Source organism: Sinohyriopsis cumingii, chromosome 9 (genome assembly GCF_028554795.1).
Source record: "Sinohyriopsis cumingii isolate HCF-2022 chromosome 9, ASM2855479v2, whole genome shotgun sequence".
NCBI classification, from domain to species: Eukaryota; Metazoa; Mollusca; class Bivalvia; order Unionida; family Unionidae; genus Sinohyriopsis; species Sinohyriopsis cumingii.
The window spans coordinates 81,660,511-81,681,290 of record NC_142969.1 but is presented as its reverse complement, the minus strand read 5'-3'; the positions used below and the strand labels follow the sequence as shown (position 1 = coordinate 81,681,290).

The window sequence follows — 20,780 nt, the reverse complement described above, 5'->3', positions numbered from 1 at the left end:
GTACTCATTGCACTATGGATCTGAGAGTAAGTACTTGTTGCACTGCTACACAGTACTATGGATCTGAGAGTAATTACTCATTTCACTGCTACACAGTACTATGGATCTGAGAGTAAGTACTCATCACACTATTACACAGTATTATGGATCTGAGAGTAATTACTCATTTCACTGCTACACAGTACTATGGATCTGAGAGTAAGTACTCATTGCACTGCTACACAGTACTATGGATCTGAGAGTAATTACTCATTGCACTGCTACACAGTATTATGAATCTAAGAGTAAGTTCTCATTGCACTGCTACACAGTACTATGAATCTAAGAGTAAGTACTCATTGCACTGCTACACAGTACTATGGATCTGAGAGTAAGTACTTGTTGCACTGCTACACAGTACTATGGATCTGAGAATAATTACTCATTGCACTGCTACACAGTATTATGGATCTAAGAGTAAGTTCTCATTGCACTGCTACACAGTACTATGGATCTAAGAGTAAGTACTCATTGCACTGCTACACAATACTATGGATCTAAGAGTAAGTACTCATTGCACTGCTACACAGTATTATGGATCTAAGAGTAATTACTCATTGCACTGCTACACAGTACTATGGATCGGAAAGTAAGTACTTGTTGCACTGCTACACAGTACTATGGATCTGAGAGTAATTACTCATTGCACTACTACACAGTACTATGGATCTAAGAGACTTAGCATGCCTTGCACTACTATATAGTTTTATTGATGTGAGAGATGCTATGTGTTTTTATTTTGCATTGTGAGCTGGGTTTTTCCCATGATTATATGTTATGTATATATATATTGATATATTGTGTGGTTGACCTTGATCATTAAATGAGTTTACAGTTGACCTTGACTAATGACTTGTTATTTTTTAAACAACATATTATGTACCTACATTTATTTGTTCTCTATGTTTAGCATGTTGTACCCGACATGAGTATAGCAATTAGTGTTAATTAGTTTATCATCATTGTTTTATTTTAGTCATTGTCTTAATATGATTAAAATGGTATTTCTGTTCCAAATTATATAAATGTTTCTTTTTATTTTATTTATTAATAGTGATTTAATTTTCTTGCACTGTAATATTTGAAGGAAAGCAAATCAAACAACAGTGTGACTTTTTGTGAAGCTTTTCGAAGATGACCATCAGTGTTGAAGAAATGTCCATTTTCGCTTGCAATAATGTATTGCATTGTTCGTTTGTTTTCTATTTAGTTGATATTGCTGTTTTATTATTTTTTATGGGATTTTTGTTTGTTTTTGTTTTGTTTTGTTTTGAGGTTTTTTTTTATTTTATTCCAAGTTATGGAGCCTGAAATAGAAAGATCGGGGTATACCACTAAGTTCTTCATTAACACAGATAAGAGAAATGGAAATGTGAATTTTATTCATATTACTTTGTCGCTATTTAGTGAAAAGTTTTTGTCTCATAAAAGAAACGCGAAACGGATAACTGTCATTGGATTGTTATTCTGCGTGCGGATTCCGCTTCGGGGTAGAATATTCAAACTTTTCATAATTATGTCCCCTGATTTTACCCTTTCCATTTGGGCAGAGGGCGTTCGTATTCAGCAGACGAAGATGCCTTGGAGAGAATCTGATTATCTACCAAGCTACGAGGAACTGACCGTTCCCGAATTAACGTTGACCACACCGGTCATGCGAGCTGGGGCGCTTCACTTCGGAAAATACTGTGACAATCAGTGCAAAGTAAATAATGAGTAATTACAGTGATGGCAGTACACGGGGGGGGGGGAGGGGGATAAACTAGTCCTACAGTGTAAGACCTCGGCCTTGATATTTGTTTTGGGCACTAAAACATAAATAGCATGTGATACGTCTTACATTGTCGGACTAGTTAATGTTCAACTAGCTCAGCCTATTTTATTCTTTCTTCAAACATGACTGGTGGCGGAGAACAACCATATAGACATCATTCTTGTTGAACTGTCTGTACCCTTACACACAGGTGCTCTGTATTCATTGCAAGAGTATCGCATCTTAACCACCAAGCTCCATCATCCACAGTAGTCATTTCCTGCAGACCAGCTTATAGTTCTCTGTGGTTTTTTTTTTCTTTCGACAATATTGGTGGCGAAGACCAGTGGTGCTTGGCACTGGTTGTGCTGGAATTTTCATTCCTTGGCTTTCACGGACTATCTACTGCTCTCTAGCAATAAATTTATTTTAACTGACCTTTGTACACGAATGTAAAATCCCTCTTCACTTGAACAATGGCATATAATCCTTCAGAACACTGACTTTTTTTTAGTAGTAATCCCTGTCAAAACAGAACACCAGCGTGGCCAAAAGTTCTTGACCTGAAAAATTTTAAATTGATGAATGTTGTATAAAAGTGGGCCACCTGATAGAGCCAAATGCTGAAAACTCCTGCACCGATAGTGCCAAATACCAGTGGTCTCTTCCACCATTAATGTAATGAAAAAGGGCAGAAAACTACTTGCTCGTCTATCGCTTGCCATTGATATCAGACACACTATATAGTTAACAGGCATTGCTCTGGCCTTGTGAAGCTGCTTTCCTTTCTTGCATCAGCAGCTTCAGTCAGGTAAAAGTCAGCTGAATACAAGAGTGTTCTGCTCTGACACAGATTAACACTAAAAAGTGAACCATTATCTGTGCTTATAAAATCTGATGTCTGGGGCCCCTCTAAGTTCAGATTGGGCCCATCCTGTATTCTAAAAGAGCTGTCTGTCGGGCTTGTCAAAAAAATAATCAAAATTGTCAGAAGAAACTTTGAACTCTCTGATATATGTTCACATACTTGCCATAATGTATCGCAATCCATTAAAATCAGATTCCCACTGTCCTATGTGAAATGGAGATTGTAACACGGCATGTCATGCTAAAAGCATGATTTTGTTCTCCCAAACCCCACACACCATTAGGTTTCAAGAAAACAATTTTCAGTAATCTTTATAATAATTAAAAAAAAAAACACTTTCGGTATAAGCATATATAATTGGTAAACAGTCATGATTATAGCTGATGTAAAACTATCCCTTGGGCAGTTTAAATGGCAGTAATTAAAAGGCAAAGAGGTCAGGTATAAACCACCATTTAACATATTACTTAATTGGCTGACAATAGCTAGTGAGATGTCTATGACAACTGCAGTAGGTGACCCCATGGTGCTAATTTGCATAGGTACGATCAGGACATGGAACAAGCCAATAATGGCAAGTCAAAGAAATGCCAAAAATTTGTAGGAGAACAGAAGTTAATACATATTGTGCTGAATGAAAATATTTAAGCCATATGTATTATAGGTTTTTGACAAATTTTTGGACAGCGGCAAAGTTTATCTGAAGCCAGATTTTACTGCATTTATAAAACGCAAAGCATAATCATTTCAATTCTCAAAATTAGTATTAAAATGTGATTCATATTTATAGCCAATTTAGGAAGCAATTGGCTATAAATAATCTCAACAAAGCTCAACAAAAACAAATTTCAGAACTGGTTGATGGATTTTTATTTTGTGAAGCACCCTAGTAAAACAAAACGAAGGTGAGAGAGAGGCAATTCTTTGCACATACTGCAAACAACATATTGACATACATCAACTTGGTTCTGACCAGGATACGCTCACATAATCCAGTAGAGAAGTTTGAACACCACTACCATCCAGTCTCTAGCAAATATTGTGATGAATACTGATGACACCTGTATTACTTTCAAACCACCAAAATGAATTTAAGGTTTTGTGACAAATATTGTTAAAAGAAGGGTACATTTTGGGCATATGGAAATTAGAGTCCTGGCTTGTGTAATTTCAGTCAGGGCTTGTGTTTGTTTTAAGTCACCAACCCTGGTCCTGTATATAAAAAAAAAAATTCATCACTGATTTAGGTTTTATGCCCCAAAATGATAGAAGTAGCTTTGTACATGCCAACTAGATCAGCCCTTAAAGAAACCCTTTTCATTTTATTTGAAACAGGCTTGTGATGGAAATGACTGTAACACAAAGTGAGGGCACAAATGAGGACAAAGAGAACCTGAAGTCGTAATGTGCATCTAGTATTGTATTGTAAGACAGATTCTTTGGTAATTTCTCATTTTGTGTTTAACAACACAAAATTTCATGTACATGATGGTGGAAGTCTTAATGGTGATGATGACAACCATGGTTATTATCTGATTGCTGTTATTCAGTATATCTGTTCATTTAGTTTTCTGTTTTAAATACCATTATAATTGAAAAAATATTGCAATTATTTATTGCAACAAATATAAATCCCATTTTATTAGTTGAAGAAAAAATATCTTGAGGTAAAAGTAAAAAACTATCCCAATGGGGTCAGTACCTTTAATACATGCTCCATTTGACTGCATATGTTTGAGCAGCAGTAGCTAAAACATGTGAGAATTCATCTTGACAACATTTAACATGCTGTCACAAGCCGTCTCAGGGTTCCTTATGGTACCAGTATTAGTCATCTTCTCTTTTGAGCCCTTATTTTATGACACACCCATGTTTGACAATGAATTTTAAGATGAAGCTGGTGTGCAAAAAGACATTAAACATAAAATTTTAAAAACTCTCAATAAGTAAGAAAAACTCGTGGAGTCAAGATTCAAGGCATGGTTAGAAACACTCCATATTTGGATGAAACTTGATGCCATATTTAATTCCCATTAGATATTACACAATGTAAATCATCTAATGTAACAAATAGAGCTAAGATCCATTTAATCTTCAGAGTTTCAAAAATATGGTCTGCTCAGTGGTGTAACTAAGATATTTCGGTCCATATGCAAAGCTTACTGATGGGCCCCTGCCTAATCTATAGTGTACAAAATATAATTCACAGGCCACTATACTTCCATGATTTACTTACTATGACACCAGCAACATTGCTCTAATTATTGAACATGTCTTCCTTTTGCATAACATGCCAATCACTATTGTCAGATTTAGAATGTCAGCATGACCATATCCCTCTTTCTGGAACCTACACTTTGTCCCACACGTTTCGTTGTTTCTTTTTTCCAGAAAAGTCAAAAAGTTCACATTCACAGTTGCCTGCCATTTTAAAACAGGTTGCTTATATCATGGCTAAATTATATTTCAAAAATGGATAAGGCATAAATCAGACTAAATATTTCTCATACTGTCATCAATTTAGCATAGTAAATACTATTCTTTTTATAATAGTGTTATTAAATTAATATATTTTTTTTAAGTTTTTCCCACTCTAGTAATATTAATTTAATAAGGAAACTCAATCATGAAAAGTCATAATCAATTAATCAATCGTATTGGTTGAATGAGGGATGCTCAAGGAACTTGATGAATCACTAGGAATGATATTATGCAAAGTAATCAGATTTCAAGGTCAAAGTAATCAGATTTCAAGGTCAAAACTGATTTAATTTACTGTTGTATATGTGATGCAAGAAGACCAGTGTTTCCCAGAGTGTGGTACACAAAAAGGTTTCAGTGGGTACAGGGCCGAAAATAAATCACTAAAATTCACTGTGAATAAAAACACTACAGCACATGGAGAAGGGATATGCCAATAAGATCAATGACCCAAAAGAATACACAAATGTTATAAGTTTGAGAAACGCTCAAGTAGATCATGATAATCACAGGGGTTAAACTTTCACTCGGGATCTGAAAACCCAGATTGTAAACTTAACATTTCAGCAGAAGGGAAAATATGCAACTTCAAGAAGTGTTTCAGAGATTAAAGCCTATTGTCTTATAAATTTTCAACATGTTGGGCAAGGATGGTCAGACTTCTACTCATTTTTTCATTTGTGAGGGTTTGAGTGCCAGTTTTATTCCCAAGATATCAAGTCCAGTTAGAGATCATGTTAAGGTGAGTTTTTGAAGTTGGTCATCTAGTTTCATGCATACAAGTTGGGAGTGTCCAAGCCTTCACATTGTGCAGCCCGTGTTCATGTAAGCAGTCCATTTGAAAATATTGTTTTAATTCATATGCATAATTAGTGATAAGGAACTCTTCTTGATTGATCCTGTGGCCAACAACTTTAAGCATTTTATCTTTTGGCCACCCAGCTGAGAAAAGGTTGGATACCCCTGATTTAAGTGACAAGGTACAGCCACTGGCCATCTTCAGAAGCTCATGCAATAAAAATTGTATGGAAAAGGGACATTTGTTATCAATGACAATAACAAGTACAAGGCCAGTACAGTAGATCAGACACTAATTTACTCTTCTCACTGGTACATTATATTGATTTTTAAGTTGAACTTTAAACTGTCCATTTGTTGTAATTTTTACTTTTTACCTGTCAAAATCTTATGGTATGTACATGTTGTGTCATGCATTGTCCATTGTGCATCCATCAGCAAATGCTTGTTATCAGTCATATAGTATTTCTAGTCCAGTTCTTATCAAATTGGGAATATTTATATTATGAATCCTGAAGGTCTCAGGCAAGTTTGATGAATGAGATCCACACATGAAGTGATTTTGTGTGTGACTGACTGAGGTTATTACCCCTGTGTACCCCTTTGAAAGCCATGATACCTTGGGCAGGGCACTTTACTCCAATTACCTCAGCACTAAAAAATACCTATTTGTGTTGCTGAGCCAAAAAACACAAAAAATGAACCGAATGAACTTTAAATATGGGCTTATATCATAAAGATCATGTATGAATTCTATAAAGCATGAGATCCATGCATATTAATAAAGTGTCCTGACCATTATTAATAACAGTCCATCTTTTAGTATGAACAATGTGGTATTGCCCAGCAGCCCCCATGCATCAAGGCATGAATATCATACATAACTCACCTGGCCATTCAGATGTGTAATTGTAGCATTGCCTAGAAGTCTTCGTGTATCAAGGTACGAGTATCATTCATTCTTTTTTTTATTCACCTGGCCATTCAGATGTGTAATTGTAACATTGCCTAGAAGTCATAGTGCATCAAAGTATGAGTATCATTCATTCTTTTTTTTATTCACCTGGCCATTCAGTTGTGTAATTATCATATTGACCAGAAACCCTCATACATCAAGGTATGAGAATCATACATCCTTTTCTAACATGCCTGGCCATTTAAGATGTGTAATTATGGTATTGTGCAGCAATCCTCAAGCATCCAAAAGTGTGTGTCATGCATCCTATTTTAACTCACCAGGTCATAGACATCACACAATGTAAAGATATTTACACTGAGATATAAATAATGCTATTCATATGTAGGTAATTCTGATCAGTTTCTTGTACTTTTTTGTGGAAAAATAATGTGTCCCTGGATAAGTGACCATTAACCAGGATTACTACTGTACATTGCATGTGTTTTGAGATGAATGATCATGGTTAAAGGTGAATGTCAAAAGAAGAATTGTGTAACATTTTGGGACCTCACTGTTAAGTGCTATATGATGGGTGCTTCCATTCCTGTATTGTTATCATATTTACTGCATATTGGCAGAGCAATAGGGTGATTAAAAGATAAGTACCAAGTTATAGTCCTGTTACAGTAGTTACAATGATGTTTAGGGTTTGGTTTTTATTCTTACATAAGATATATATGTCATAAACAGATCTGATCAGCTGCTTATTCACCGTTGTGTTATCTTCCTTTCAGGAGTTCATGCTTTGTTATCATGAAACTCTGGATCCTAGAAAATGTTTAAACGAGGGGAAGGAAATAACTAGGTGTGGATTTGAATTTTTCGGCAAAGTGAAGAAGTACTGTGCTGATGAATTTACAAAGTTCCATGAATGCATCGACTTTTCCTCCAGAGATCTGATCTTTAAGCCGTAAGTCACAGAGGTTAATGCTTACTAATAGTGTCCAGTCATGTGACTAGTCATTAACTCTTAGTTTTCAGTCTTGTTAAGTGATTGCATATTAAATCAGTGTCCAGTCATCTGAGTAGTCATTAAGTCTTAGTTCTCAGTCTTTTTAAGTGATTGCTTATTAAATCAGTGTCCAATCATCTGAGTAGTCATTAAGTCTTACTTCTCAGTCTTATTAAGTGATTGCTTATTAAATCACAGTGTCCAGTCATCTGAGTAGTCATTAAGCCTTACTTCTCAGTCTTGTTAAGTGATTGCTTGTTAAATCACAGTGCTCAGTCAAATCATATAAAGTATCTGCTCATTTTTCACTTTGCTTTGTTTTGATAAGACACTGCTTTTTGTTAAGGTCTGTTAATGGTAAATTAAGATTAGAATATACAGTTTTCCTCAAATGTAGGGGTTGTTTCCCCTATTAACAAAACTAAAGCTCTGCAAGGAACTTGACATCACAGGGGGATTTAACTGTATGGTTAGTTTACTTGTTATTGGGAATTGAATTACGGTAGTTCCTTATTTTAACAAATGGTTTGGAGTCCTTGTTTTGTAAGAGCAAGGCATCCATTATAATGAAGCAATATGTTTATGTACAAGTGCTGTCAGGGGTGCAATGGGAATGTATTTTTATACTAAGTAATTCTCAATACAGTAAGTTTCACTATTGTAAGGATTTACAGTATCTGATTGCATTTCCTCCAGTTATGTAAATGAATAGATCAAGTTTATATTCTCTTGAATAGTTTCAGAAAATAGATTTTTCATTTTTTTGCTGTTAATAACTTGCTTACAGTTATGATTTTGTGCACTTTTTTACAGAAATTAGTATATTTTATGATGTATATAGAATGAGGTGAAAGTTTTGTTCTGCCATATAACATACATGTGATATTCAGTATTTCAAAATCTTGATGATTTTGCTTCATTTTCCTTTTTCATTTGTTAAATGACATTTAATTGGTTTGCAGTAAAACAGTCCTTGACTTTGTCATTGTTCTTTTACATGAGTGCATAGTACTTATAAAGAGCACCTAATCACTCCCTATAAAAATATGAAAATTTTGAAGCAGTTCAAAGTAAGTTTTGATATTAATTTTTTGTAGATCATCATAAATAAAGGAAAAATTTGCATTAGTGTCTGTATATCTTTTCATTTATATGGCTGGCCTTTAAAAGAGCTGTTATATAGGTTGCATTTTCAATGGAATTCAGTTGGATTAATCAGATATCTAAAATTCTTCTTATTATTTTTATTATGTCACTCTGTTATTATTTTTGTTGTCACTCGGTAGACTAATCTCTAATCATTCTGAACATTCTGTGCAACAGCTCTCATGTACAGTAGTCCCCCTCTTATAAGGCCACCCCTAATGCAGCAGGGAAGTGGCCTTATAATGAGGGTGGTCTTTCTAGAGGGGGATGACAAATGCGAATAGTAAATACATATGAAGAAATTCACAAGTACATCTAATTCTAAAACATTTAATATTTCATTAAAAAATCACATGCATGTTGTGAAATAAATGTAAAACAAACTGTGTCATCATTTTCAAAAGAATGCTATGAATAACCATTGATATAGTTTTAAAACTGTCTTTATAATTATGTTACAGATCACATCATCTGTCACTTTGTTGGTAACAGTCTAAAAAAACAAACCAGTCCTATCACAATAAAAAATATCCTTGCTGTCATATCCTCTGCATATATCGTTTAGTCTTTTGTTCCAATCTTCGACAGCTTCATTATTAACATCAGCTGATTCTCCACTAAGGACAGAACACTTAATATTGTGTCACACTTGAAATATGTGCAACCATCCGTTACTTGTGGTAAAGTCGTCATATCCCAATTCAACTGACAAAATTGTTGCTTTTTCTTGTCATTCAAATCAGGATACAAATGTCTCCTGGCTCAAACAATCTTCCTTTCTCCGTCCATTTCATCTGCCCACTTCTGCAGAATTGTTTCGTTATCTTTCACAGTATTGTTTATCTGAGTCTTCCCGACGTTAGTTTTCTGCAAGGATCCTCGACACACACACACACTCCACCTCCGTGAGTTGAATTACTTTCACTTTCTCTTCTAAACTGAGAATTTTTCTTTTCCTCGATGACATGTTGATCTTTTTGCAGTAAGTTATTCATTTTGCCAACTTCAATACTGATAAAACAATTTTGCATGCATCTAAACAAATTGCCGTGTGTTTTTAAAGGAAGTGATCTTGTCACGTGATTCGTTAGTCGCAGTCTGTTACCCTATTGTTTTTATATATTTCTTTACACTAAGTGAGAGAAGCCAAAACGGCTTCGATATGTACCATTAACATCACACAGATTTGACCTTGCGACCGTTAGGATTCGTAATTTTGACAATTATTGTCATTAGTAATAGCCACTAATTATCAAAGTTAACAAGCTCAACTTCTTACTAAGGGAAGCCATAAAGGCTATCAAACCATTTTCCTGCTGACTTGGGTATTGTACATCGATACTGCCACTTCTCAGCTGTTATCAGAGTGACTAAACCAGACATCTTATGATAACACAGCAGTAAGGCTAATTGGATTACATGTACTTACCCTTTTGTTTGGATTAAAATTTGAGTCTTTCTCAGTTTGTATGGAATAAATTTAGCTTCTCGTGAGGCGTAAATGATATAATATTAACCTTAGTGATACATGTACTTTACTCATCACTTCTTTCAGTAACGAAAACCTGACATCGGGAAACAGAAATTGGATTAATTAACACACGTTATGAATAAAATACTGGTTCTGGATACATATTCAGATAAAATACAGCCACTTGTGAGGGGTAAATTTTATATTATTGCACTAATATGCTGGTCGCGTTAGCCGGGTGGCCTTTCGCGATGGGTGCTTTTGAACACAAACTTGTCGGTGCCAATGGATTCTGGCCGTAAGGAGCGGGTGGCCGCTGGTCGGGGGGGACGTTCAAGAGGGGGACTACTGTACATCTTTGTCTTGCTGTCTTGGTGGTGTTGGTACTTGATATCACCACACCCTTTGAACAGAAAGTCAGTTGACATGGGGTCATCACTTCACAGGAGAGCTTATGATATCTAGCCGGACCTAATGAAGATATTGACAATCTGATGTCCTTTTTGACCATCACAGTGGCCATCTTGGAAATCTTGTTTTGGCTACACCTCCAAAACAGAAAGTAGGTTGACATGGGGTTTTCACTAGAAGGCTTCTCATGTCTAGTTGGTCCTAGATAAAACAGAAAGTAGGTTGTCATGGATTTTTCACTAGAATACTTCTCATGTCTAGTGGGTCCTAGATAAAATAGAAAGTAGGTTGACATGGAGTTTTCACTAGAAGGCTTCTCATGTCAAGTTGGTCCTAGATAAAACAGAAAGTAGGTTGACATGGATTTTTCACTAGAAGGCTTCTCATATTTAGTGGGTCCTAGATAAAAAAGAAAGTAGGTTGACATGGAGTTTTCACTAGAAGGCTTCTCATGTCTAGTGGGACCTAGATAAAAAAAAAGAAAGTAGGTAGACATGGAGTTTTCACTAGAAGGCTTCTCATGTCAAGTTGGTCCTAGATAAAACAGAAAGTAGGTTGACATGGATTTTTCACTAGAAGGCTTCTCATATTTAGTGGGTCCTAGATAAAAAAGAAAGTAGGTTGACATGGAGTTTTCACTACAAGGCTTCTCATGTCTAGTGGGTCCTAGATAAAAAAAAGAAAGTAGGTAGACATGGAGTTTTCACTAGAAGGCTTCTCATGTCTAGTTGGTCCTAGATAAAACAGAAAGTAGGTTGACATGGAGTTTTAACTAGAAGGCTTCTCATGTCTAGTATGCCTATCTGACTGTCATGTCAGTATTTGATTTTACTAAAAGAGTACTGTCGATATCAAGTTGGTCCTAAAGGAAAATGGCTCAGCTTCAGCATCCAGTATGGCCACCATAGTGGGGGTGCTCTACATATATTATGAACTTCTGAGAAAGTGGTGGGGGTAAGATGAAGTTTTTTTTATATTTTTTGCAACATGCACAATGGAGAGAATTTTGGCATACCTCTATGTTACTTTCATGTACTGTGGCTGAAATTTCATTGGATATTGTACTTGAGATTGTAAATGATCTAAACACACAGCTAACTAAAATGACTGCTCCCTTGTGCTGAAAAAAATCAGCCTGAATTAGTCTAAAGTACACTCTCTTTAGCAGTTGTTAAAATAGGGAAGATGAATTTTGCCAGACTAGACAGAACAGCTTCTGAATGTGCAGTGAATGAATTACCAAATATATCAAATGTAAAAAAAGTTATCAGCTCTTTTTTTTTACAATTTACCTCAGAAGTCTAGCAGTTTTTTGAAAGGTGTACATATGAAGTAAGGTCAAGCTGTATATTCTATAACCCATATTAAACACATCAATCATATACCAAAATAAATGGAATTAAAGGTTCTTTGAATAATACTTAAGATACACAAGGTCTTTTTTAAATAGCCAGTATAACCAGTGAGGACACCCAGGGAAATTCTTTTTCTTTAAAATTCAAACCATATGCAAAATATGAAACTGGTGAGTGCCACCAGTTGTGATTTTGCCAAATCATCACAACTTCTGAATGAATGAGTTGTCAAATAATAGAGTTTTCACTAAGAGACTTCTTTTGATATCTAGTTGATAATAAAGGAAAATGGTGGCTATGTTACTTCCAATATGGCCACCACTACAGCCATCTTGAATATCGTGTTATGGCTTTGTCTCTTAGATATCATATCATATCATCAAAATACATTTTTTCTTTGAGCCTGACATTTTAACCCACAAATCAAGAGGTTTCATCCATATCTAAGTCCAAGCCCACCACACTGGTCAAGGTATGTGAACTAGAAATAAAGTTAGTATGTAAAAAAGAAGAATACTCTACTTTGTCATATTGACCTTAAATTTTAAACTTTTGACCCCCCCCCCCAAAAAAAAAAATTTTTTTTTTCATTTTTAGCCAACATGTAAGTCATGCTCAAACTCTGGTAATTATATATGATTGAGAACTTGACCTTTGTGTCAATCAGAATCCATTTGTTTTCTTTCAGTCTCGTCTTTGGCCACTGTCCTTTCAGCCTCAAATTTATAGACTTCTTCCTTACCCTAAGTGCAAGTCATCACAAAGTTGAGTCGAGGTTTATTTTGTGCAACTAATGTCATTACAAGGAACCAGTTTTTGGTATCGCAGCCTGTAACTTTGACATTTTGACCTTAAAATAAATAGGCTTCTTCATTACCCTAAGAGCATGCCATCCACAAGGTTTGGTACATGATTGTAATGCAAAACAAATGTTATCGTGAAGAATCAATTTCTGTTCCTTCAGTCAATGACCCTGACCTTTGATCCTCAAGATGATTACTTTTATTCTTATCCAAAGTGCAAGTAGTCCATAAAGTCTGCAAACTGTTGAGGTTGAGTTATTGTAAAAACCTTTTTTTTTTTTCATTCTCATAAAATGGAATTAAATGTTATTGCAAAAATTGTTAATGAAATATTTGATAGCAAGTTAAAAGCATTGGTTCAGACCTTTTGGATCAGTGAAAGGGCTTATTCCATGAATTAAGGGCCCTCAATTCAATGTCTCTGGAGATCTGCCTTTGGGATGGACTATATTATTCCATAAATTAAGGGCCCTCAATTTGATGTCTCTGGAGAACTGCTTTTGGGATAGACTATTATTCCATGAATCTATTCAGTGTCTGTGGGGTACTACTTTTTGGATAGACTTTCTTTCCATCAAAAAGGCACCCTCAGTTATAGGTGTATGGAAAATCCATATTGCATTATTCACCTCCTTCCTGTCATATCCATCACAGTTCTTCTTTCTGTTCAACAATTTTTGAAGAACTGAATTGAAACCAATTTTGATATAATGCATTATGTTTTAAGAAGACCTAATCAAGGTCTGATTTATATTTGGACATTGTATGGCCTCTGTGGACCCAGTTTGAGTTTTAAATGTTGTTTGCATTATATTGCAATGTTCTTGCATCAATCAGTGGTCATTGTTTGTTTCTGATTCCCACCACCACCACTTTTGCAAATTTCTATACAAATTGGGTATTGCTTTTTTTGTTATGTTTCAAGTGTAATTTTTGTATCATAGGGGTCAGATCAGACTTGGTTTTGTGGAGGAGGGGTATTTGTGTAAAATAGTCACATCAAATGATGAGCAGATGCCCTGCCTCCTTTTTGTCCAAATGAACTCATTGCTATTTTACCCTAAACGGTGAATTCAGTGATATTCTGCATCCAAAACAGTGAATATCATATCATGTTTTTCGTTTTTGATTAAGCAAGCCATACAGACATGAAACTCTAAGATGTGTGAGTGAAATCCCAAGCATGTTTATACCAGCACACCCATGCTGTAAAAGAATTCTGAATCTGTTTTATGTTTCAGTTGAAAATGTAATGGAAGGTGCTTTCAGCATGTATTAGTCACACATTTTATGTAAAAGTTGTGTATATAATTAGTATTTTGTGTATTTATTACTAACTTGCACAGATAAAGACATAGTTGTTGGCAATTTTGAATGCAAAATTTGACCCAAACTGTTCACATCTCCCAATTTTTTTTATTACTTCACACAGGTAACAGTAAGAGTGCAGAAGTCACAACAACTGATTTTCAGGTCCTGCTCAACCCGTAGATAAATTTCAAGATTGTACACCATTTCCTCACATATACTTGAATACACTGGTCGGTGTAGGAAGGGCAAAAGAAAATTAAAGTTGATATAATAATAATTGTAGTCTCTCGAGCCGAGGAAGACAAGTTGTGCGATCTCATTCAACGGTGGACGCACATGTGGCTCCTGAGTCCAAATTCCGATGCACACAGGTAGTTGCAGGTGGGACATGGGACACCGGTGGTTGGTGGTATTTGTGATGCAGTTCTGTGACGTCTTTCCCGAGTTGCAGCAAGACGCTGGCGGCAATCATCCTCAAAGGTGGAACAGGCTTTTCTGGTCAGCACTCGCCAATGGCTTCTGTCCAAGGCAGCGAGCTCGAGCTGGCAGGGTTGGAGGTCTGTCCATTTGATGTTCATCTTGAGGTTGTCTTTGTACCTCTTATGAGGGCGGCCTTGGTTTCGGTTTCCCTGGGCTAGCTCGCAATAGAACAACTGCTTTGGGATTCTGCTTTGATCCATGCGGATGACATGGCCAGTCCAACAAAGCTGGGCCTGGATTAGTTTGGCTTCGATGCTTGTTGTGTTGGCTCTGTCAAGGACTTCCTGGTTGGTGATTCGGTCCTGCCACTTTATCCGCATAATGGATCACAGGGAGCGCTGGTGGAATTGTTCCAACTGACTGATATGTCTTCGGTAGAGTGTCCACGTTTCACAGCCATACAAGAGAGATGTGAGGACAACTACATTGTACACTTTCATCTTTGTTGACAGGCGTATGTCCTTGTGCTGCAAAACCTTGGTTCGAAGTCGTCCGAGTGCTTGACTGGCTTTTTGGATCCTCGCAGTGATTTCTTTGTCCAGTGAGCTGTCACTAGATATTGTGCTGCCAAGGTATTTGAAACTGTCCACATTCTTCAGCTGCATGTCACCAATGGTGATACAGGATTGTGAGGGGACAGTGGTTGGGGTGGGCTGGAAGAGGACTTCTGTCTTTCCTAGGCTGATTGTGAATCCAAATAAAGTTGATATAGGACTCCCCTAAATGCAAGGAAATAAAACAAGTCACTTTGGGCTCGTTACATTTTTTAGTGTCATTGATGCTGCTGAAAGAGCAGTCAGATCTAAAGCTGGACAAAAGCAGGAAACTTTGTTTTAGCCTTAGATATTTTTGGCATAATGTTGTGCTGAAATTAAAATTGTAGTTGTGGTAATTGTTTTATGATTGGCAACGTAATTAGCCAAAAGATTGAAGAGACTAGTGTTAGCCTGTATTGGCCAAGCTATCTGTGTTGTATGGAGAAGTTTCTGGTTTTATTTAATTTTCTTGATTTTATATTTTTAAAATATACAATTTCTGAACAGATTACTGTAAACAAGATTTTTCACCAAAGCACAGTTGAAATTGAGAAAATAAAGTGCATATATGTTTAGAATTTTTCCCTAGTCCTGACATGTTGTAATCAAATTTCTTCCATCATAATTTACAGAGAGGTTTGTTTGCATTGAAACACCTGTATTTGTTTTTCCAGATGCAAGAAACAGCAGAAGATTTTTGATGACTGTATGCGGGAGAAAGTTGGAATAGAGAGGCCACCTATCGGATATTTTAGCTTGACACGTGTTCACCACACGGAACGACCCAAACATATACTGCCTGAGATACCACTCCCAGATCCTATCCCAGATCCCCCGAGTGTAGAGGGTCGTATACCCAAGCATAAGCACTGGCCCAAACATGGATTACTTTCATAGTTTTTATTTTGGTGTGTGACAAATAAAACACTGTTACAGTATTGGAAGGTTTTAATAATAGACTAAGTAACAGTAATTCAAATGGTTTTTCTTAGTTGCATATGAATATCATTAAGTAACTTATAAGATTTTAATAAAATTAATGAAGTCAGAGTTATTGTTTCTTCCTTAACAGCTCCTCCAGCTAAGGAACTGAATTTATAACCAGCCCAGTAGACTTATTTGAAGTAGCAGAATCCCAATTTGTAAACTGTATTTCGGAACCATAATTTATTAAAATTATTGACATTTCAGGCCTCTGCTTGTAGAATTGTCTTTTTCGTAAGTAGTATAGTTTTGTCTCTCATGGGTTAGCAGTCAGAGACATAGATACAATGGACTGTCATAGAGATATATGTATAACTGATGGGCATAGAGACATATAGGTACAGTGGATTGGCATAGAGACAGAGGTACAATGGATTGGCATAGAGACAGAGGTACAGTGGATTGGCATAGAGACAGAGGTACAATGGATTGGCATAGAGACAGAGGCACAGTGGATTGGCATAGAGACATAGGTGCAATGGATTAGCAGATAGATACATATGGATTAGCAGATATAGACAATGGTATCACTGGTTAGCCATTGGAACATAGTTATATTAGATTATCAGATAGAGACATGTATATTAATTTTTTTTCTCAGTAAACTTACCATTGTTTGCAGTGTTGAAATTTTGAATTATAATAATAATAATGAGGACTTTGTATAGCGCCTAATCTTTAGAAGCTCTAAGCACTTTACAACATTAGACAACATCTATAAGATAAAAACATATAATGATATGATGACAAAAATAAACACCATGAAATTAGAAAAACATATAAAAAAAACATTTTTAACAAATTATGATACTCATATACATGATAGAGAAATGTTGGTCATAGAGAATGTATTCTTTAAAACTCTTCCTTACAATCAGTTTCAGCAGTACTTGAATGAACTGTTTTGAACATCATGCTAACATTACATGTACTCTACATATGCTGCATATTTATGAATTATACAAAAAAGCCAGTTGATTAAAAGAAGAAATATTTTTTATATGCAAAACAATTTGTTGGCATTTAGACAGCATATTGCTACTTCCCTATGTGCTGACATTATTCAATGATAGTTCATTTGATCAATCTTATCTATCTTATTGGAACAAGTGCATGTTTGAAATAATGTTCAATGTATATGATAACTAAAAACACACACTCAAGAAGAGCCATGTAATCAACTGCACACCCATTTAGTCTTGGTCACTGAATCGTCTTGGTTTTCATGTCAAGATTATCATCTTGGTGTCTGGTATTCAAGATTATTATGTGGTGTTCACGGAATACCCATTGGCATCAGATTTCCAATAACGTTGATAGGTCCAAGCCGGAAATAAAATACTCAGTTTATTTCAATTCTTTTTATTTTTATCTGTCATGTACTTGCCATGTTGTAGTGGGTTTTCCTTGTGCACCTAAAGCATATGAATAAATAAGTAATGAAAATGGTTGTTTATGAATTAAATTTAAGTGCATTGGAAAAAAGAAGAATTTCATTTCCTCAAACCCCAAGTGACCAGGTAAATCAATTTGAGAGATTTGCCATTGTTCAGAAGAATGAGAATGACCTCTCATAATGAGTGCTGTCAATACTATGAGATACATAACAGTGGACGGTGAGAAGTACATAACAGTGGGCGGTGAGACGGTGATAAGTACATAACAGAGGATGGTGAGAAGTACATAACAGAGGACGGTGAGAAGTACATAACAGAGGACAGTGAGAAGTACAAAACAGGTCACTGAAAAGTACATAACAGAGGACGATGAGAAGTACGTAACAGTGGATGGAGAAAAGAACATAACAGAGTACCTTATTATAGATTGTTTTTAACAGTTACACTGGAACTATAGTAGTATAGCTTGTGATTTTTTTAAACATAATGTGGCTCAGTGGGGGATATAATCTCCTCTATTTTCACTCCACAATGGAACAATAAATGCCTACAAGCCACCACCATGCCTCAGCTGGCATGCCAGTGGCATTTACACCGTGGAGGGACTGATAAACTGTATTGACTGCATTTAAACAGCCTATGAATGAAGATCACCCATTGAGAGAGCAAGATGCCATGAGTGATTTACAATCAGATACCATTTCAACAATCTTTGTTTTGATTATATATATGGACAATAACAAATAATTTCAAAATTCATGTATATTCAGTACATTTAGAAATATTGATTAACTTCTTTTGCTGTAAGTTAACGCTTTTACATTATTCAAAGAAATCTGAACATACTGGCACATAGACTTGACGAGAAGTGTACCTTGTTGAGATTCTGTTGAACAGTACACTAAACCTACTGTTTAAGCATGAAAAGTAATACTGCGAGGTATGGATAATTAAATAAGGATAACAGCTACTCCTGTTTTAAAAAGACAACAAAAGAGAAAACACTGAATTTACACTTAAATATGAACCACATGTTTAGTCTGTGTGTGTGTGTGTGTGATTTGGATTTTTAACGCAGCATTAACAATTTTTCAGTCTTATTGCTATGATGCCTGCAGTTTGTCAGTTTGATGTCTAGCACTGGGGTTTCATACTGCAGACATGTGGCATCATGTCCCACTCAGTCACATTATCCTGACACCAGGTTGACCAGTCCTAACATTACCCTCTTAATGCTGAACTCCTAGCGAAGCAGCTGCTTGTACCATTTTTATAAGTCTTTGGTATGACTCAGCCAGGGATCAAACCTGCGACCTCCAACATCTGAGGCGGACACACTAACCACTAGGCCATCGAAGTGGTCATTTAGTCTAGGAAATAGAGCCAAATTATGTGGCTTAATATACATATACACAACTATGAACTTGTTCAATTCTGACTGCACATGTACATTAAATGACTAGCCATTTAATTAGTGAGGCTACCTTCAGACTGGGATATTATTTTTTTCTTTCATTCATCACATGATAAATTTGTTTCAGATGAAACAAGGAATGGGATGGTGTCCATTTTTGATACTACAAATCAGAACAAGACAATAGTTTTCAAGCATTTAGCCCTCCCTCACCATCAGAAACTTAAATGGTCTTTACCAAGTAAATATTTGGCTTCTGCATAAATCAAGGAAGTGACCATTTTAACACTGTTATAAAATGTTAGAATCAGAATATGATGTTAATTTCACTTTGGAAAAGGTACATTTCTAACACAAAAAGCCATCCTGCTTGGCTTGTTGTACTTAATGGCTCAAAGTATGGCCCCCATCATTAACAATGTAAGTGTGGTGATTGTTCCTAATTAATCTGACCACAACCTATTGTCGTAATGAATAATAATGTTGAAAATTGTCAAATCTTAGATGTTCAGACTTTATAATAATAAAAAATAGGGCATTCTATGCGGATGTCTCCACATGTGTCCTTTTATTTACTTGTTATTGTATTAAAAATATAAAAACAAATTTTTATCATAAAAAATCAGTAATATGGCAATGATCTGTCAGTCACATAGTTGTAACATAGATCTAAGTCTTATAATTATTTTCATGTAGATATTGAAGGATGTAGTTTCCTGTTTATGACTATTGGAGCCTTTGGCTATTGAGCCAAAAGACAAAAATATAAACTTATTTCTTTGAATAGTTTTTGGTGTGTTAATGTGTGGCATACAGGTTTGCAACTAGTTACTGTGTAACATGTACATGACTTTGGAATACGAGGTTCTGAGTTTGCACAAGCAAGAATATTCCTTCTCTTTTTCTTTGATGACAATCTAATGTCTAGTATGTTATTAAAAATGTTACCACTTTCCGAACTTTTCCAAATTTCACTTTTTGTATGTTTAGATTTATGATTGCTAAAATTTAAATTTGTTTAATTCATGAAACTCTCTAAAAAAAATGTCAACATGTCATGCATCATATGAGTAAATTTGCTTAGCGTTAATAATCATTTTAGCATTATTTCTGAAAGTAACATTAGTGAAACATTCATCAAGCATATTTAGAATCATGAAAAATGTTCATGACAGAAACATCTTTTTGGCTTGGTGTGAAAGATGAAGCCACTAACTACAGGTAAAAACTGTCTAGTGACAAGTGCAATTGATTTCGATAACTTGCACAATAGTGATTTGGATTCCATGTTTTATGATAAAGAGTGGAAGAGAAGTATTATGACTCTGTGATCTTAAAAAAAGTAATAGAAAAGAATGAAAAGTGAAGCTTTTTAAAATTCAACAAATAATTTATCCTTGTGTCCAAAGTGTTCATTGATCTACTTGACCTATTGTTGTTGTTTTTGTGGAATTTAATGCAATTTTCAGTACACGATTGGCTCTTTATGGCAGGAAGAACCCGGAAAGAACCACCAACCCAAGCATTTCTCACATAGCAGCATTGGCCGAGCCTGAAACACAAACCCAACCAGACAGGAGAGATGGCACTGATTCATAATGGTGAGCACATTAGACCACTTGG

The 20,780-nt window shown here is 35.6% G+C and overlaps 1 protein-coding gene across 1 annotated transcript; it reads left to right on the top strand.

Annotated features, from left to right (window-relative positions):
* Window positions 1-1,564: 1,564 nt before the first annotated feature.
* On the top strand, window positions 1,565-16,412 carry LOC149792123 (NADH dehydrogenase [ubiquinone] 1 alpha subcomplex subunit 8-like). Its single transcript, XM_089970647.1, has 3 exons — window positions 1,565-1,744; window positions 7,632-7,807; window positions 16,037-16,412. Exons 1-3 carry the CDS (start codon window positions 1,616-1,618, stop codon window positions 16,257-16,259), a joined length of 528 nt encoding a protein of 175 aa, XP_089826773.1. The 5' UTR covers window positions 1,565-1,615; the 3' UTR covers window positions 16,260-16,412.
* Window positions 16,413-20,780: the final 4,368 nt, after the last annotated feature.

What these genes read in the sequence shown, in the direction of transcription:
- LOC149792123 (XM_089970647.1), top strand. Translation starts at nt 1,616, where the DNA reads ATGCCTTGGAGAGAATCTGATTATCTACCAAGCTACGAGGAACTGACC. An exon ending in ACTGTGACAATCAGTGCAAA is followed by an intron (nt 1,745 to 7,631) that starts GTAAATAATGAG and finishes TCTTCCTTTCAG; the next exon opens with GAGTTCATGCTTTGTTATCA. An exon ending in AGAGATCTGATCTTTAAGCC is followed by an intron (nt 7,808 to 16,036) that starts GTAAGTCACAGA and finishes TTGTTTTTCCAG; the next exon opens with ATGCAAGAAACAGCAGAAGA.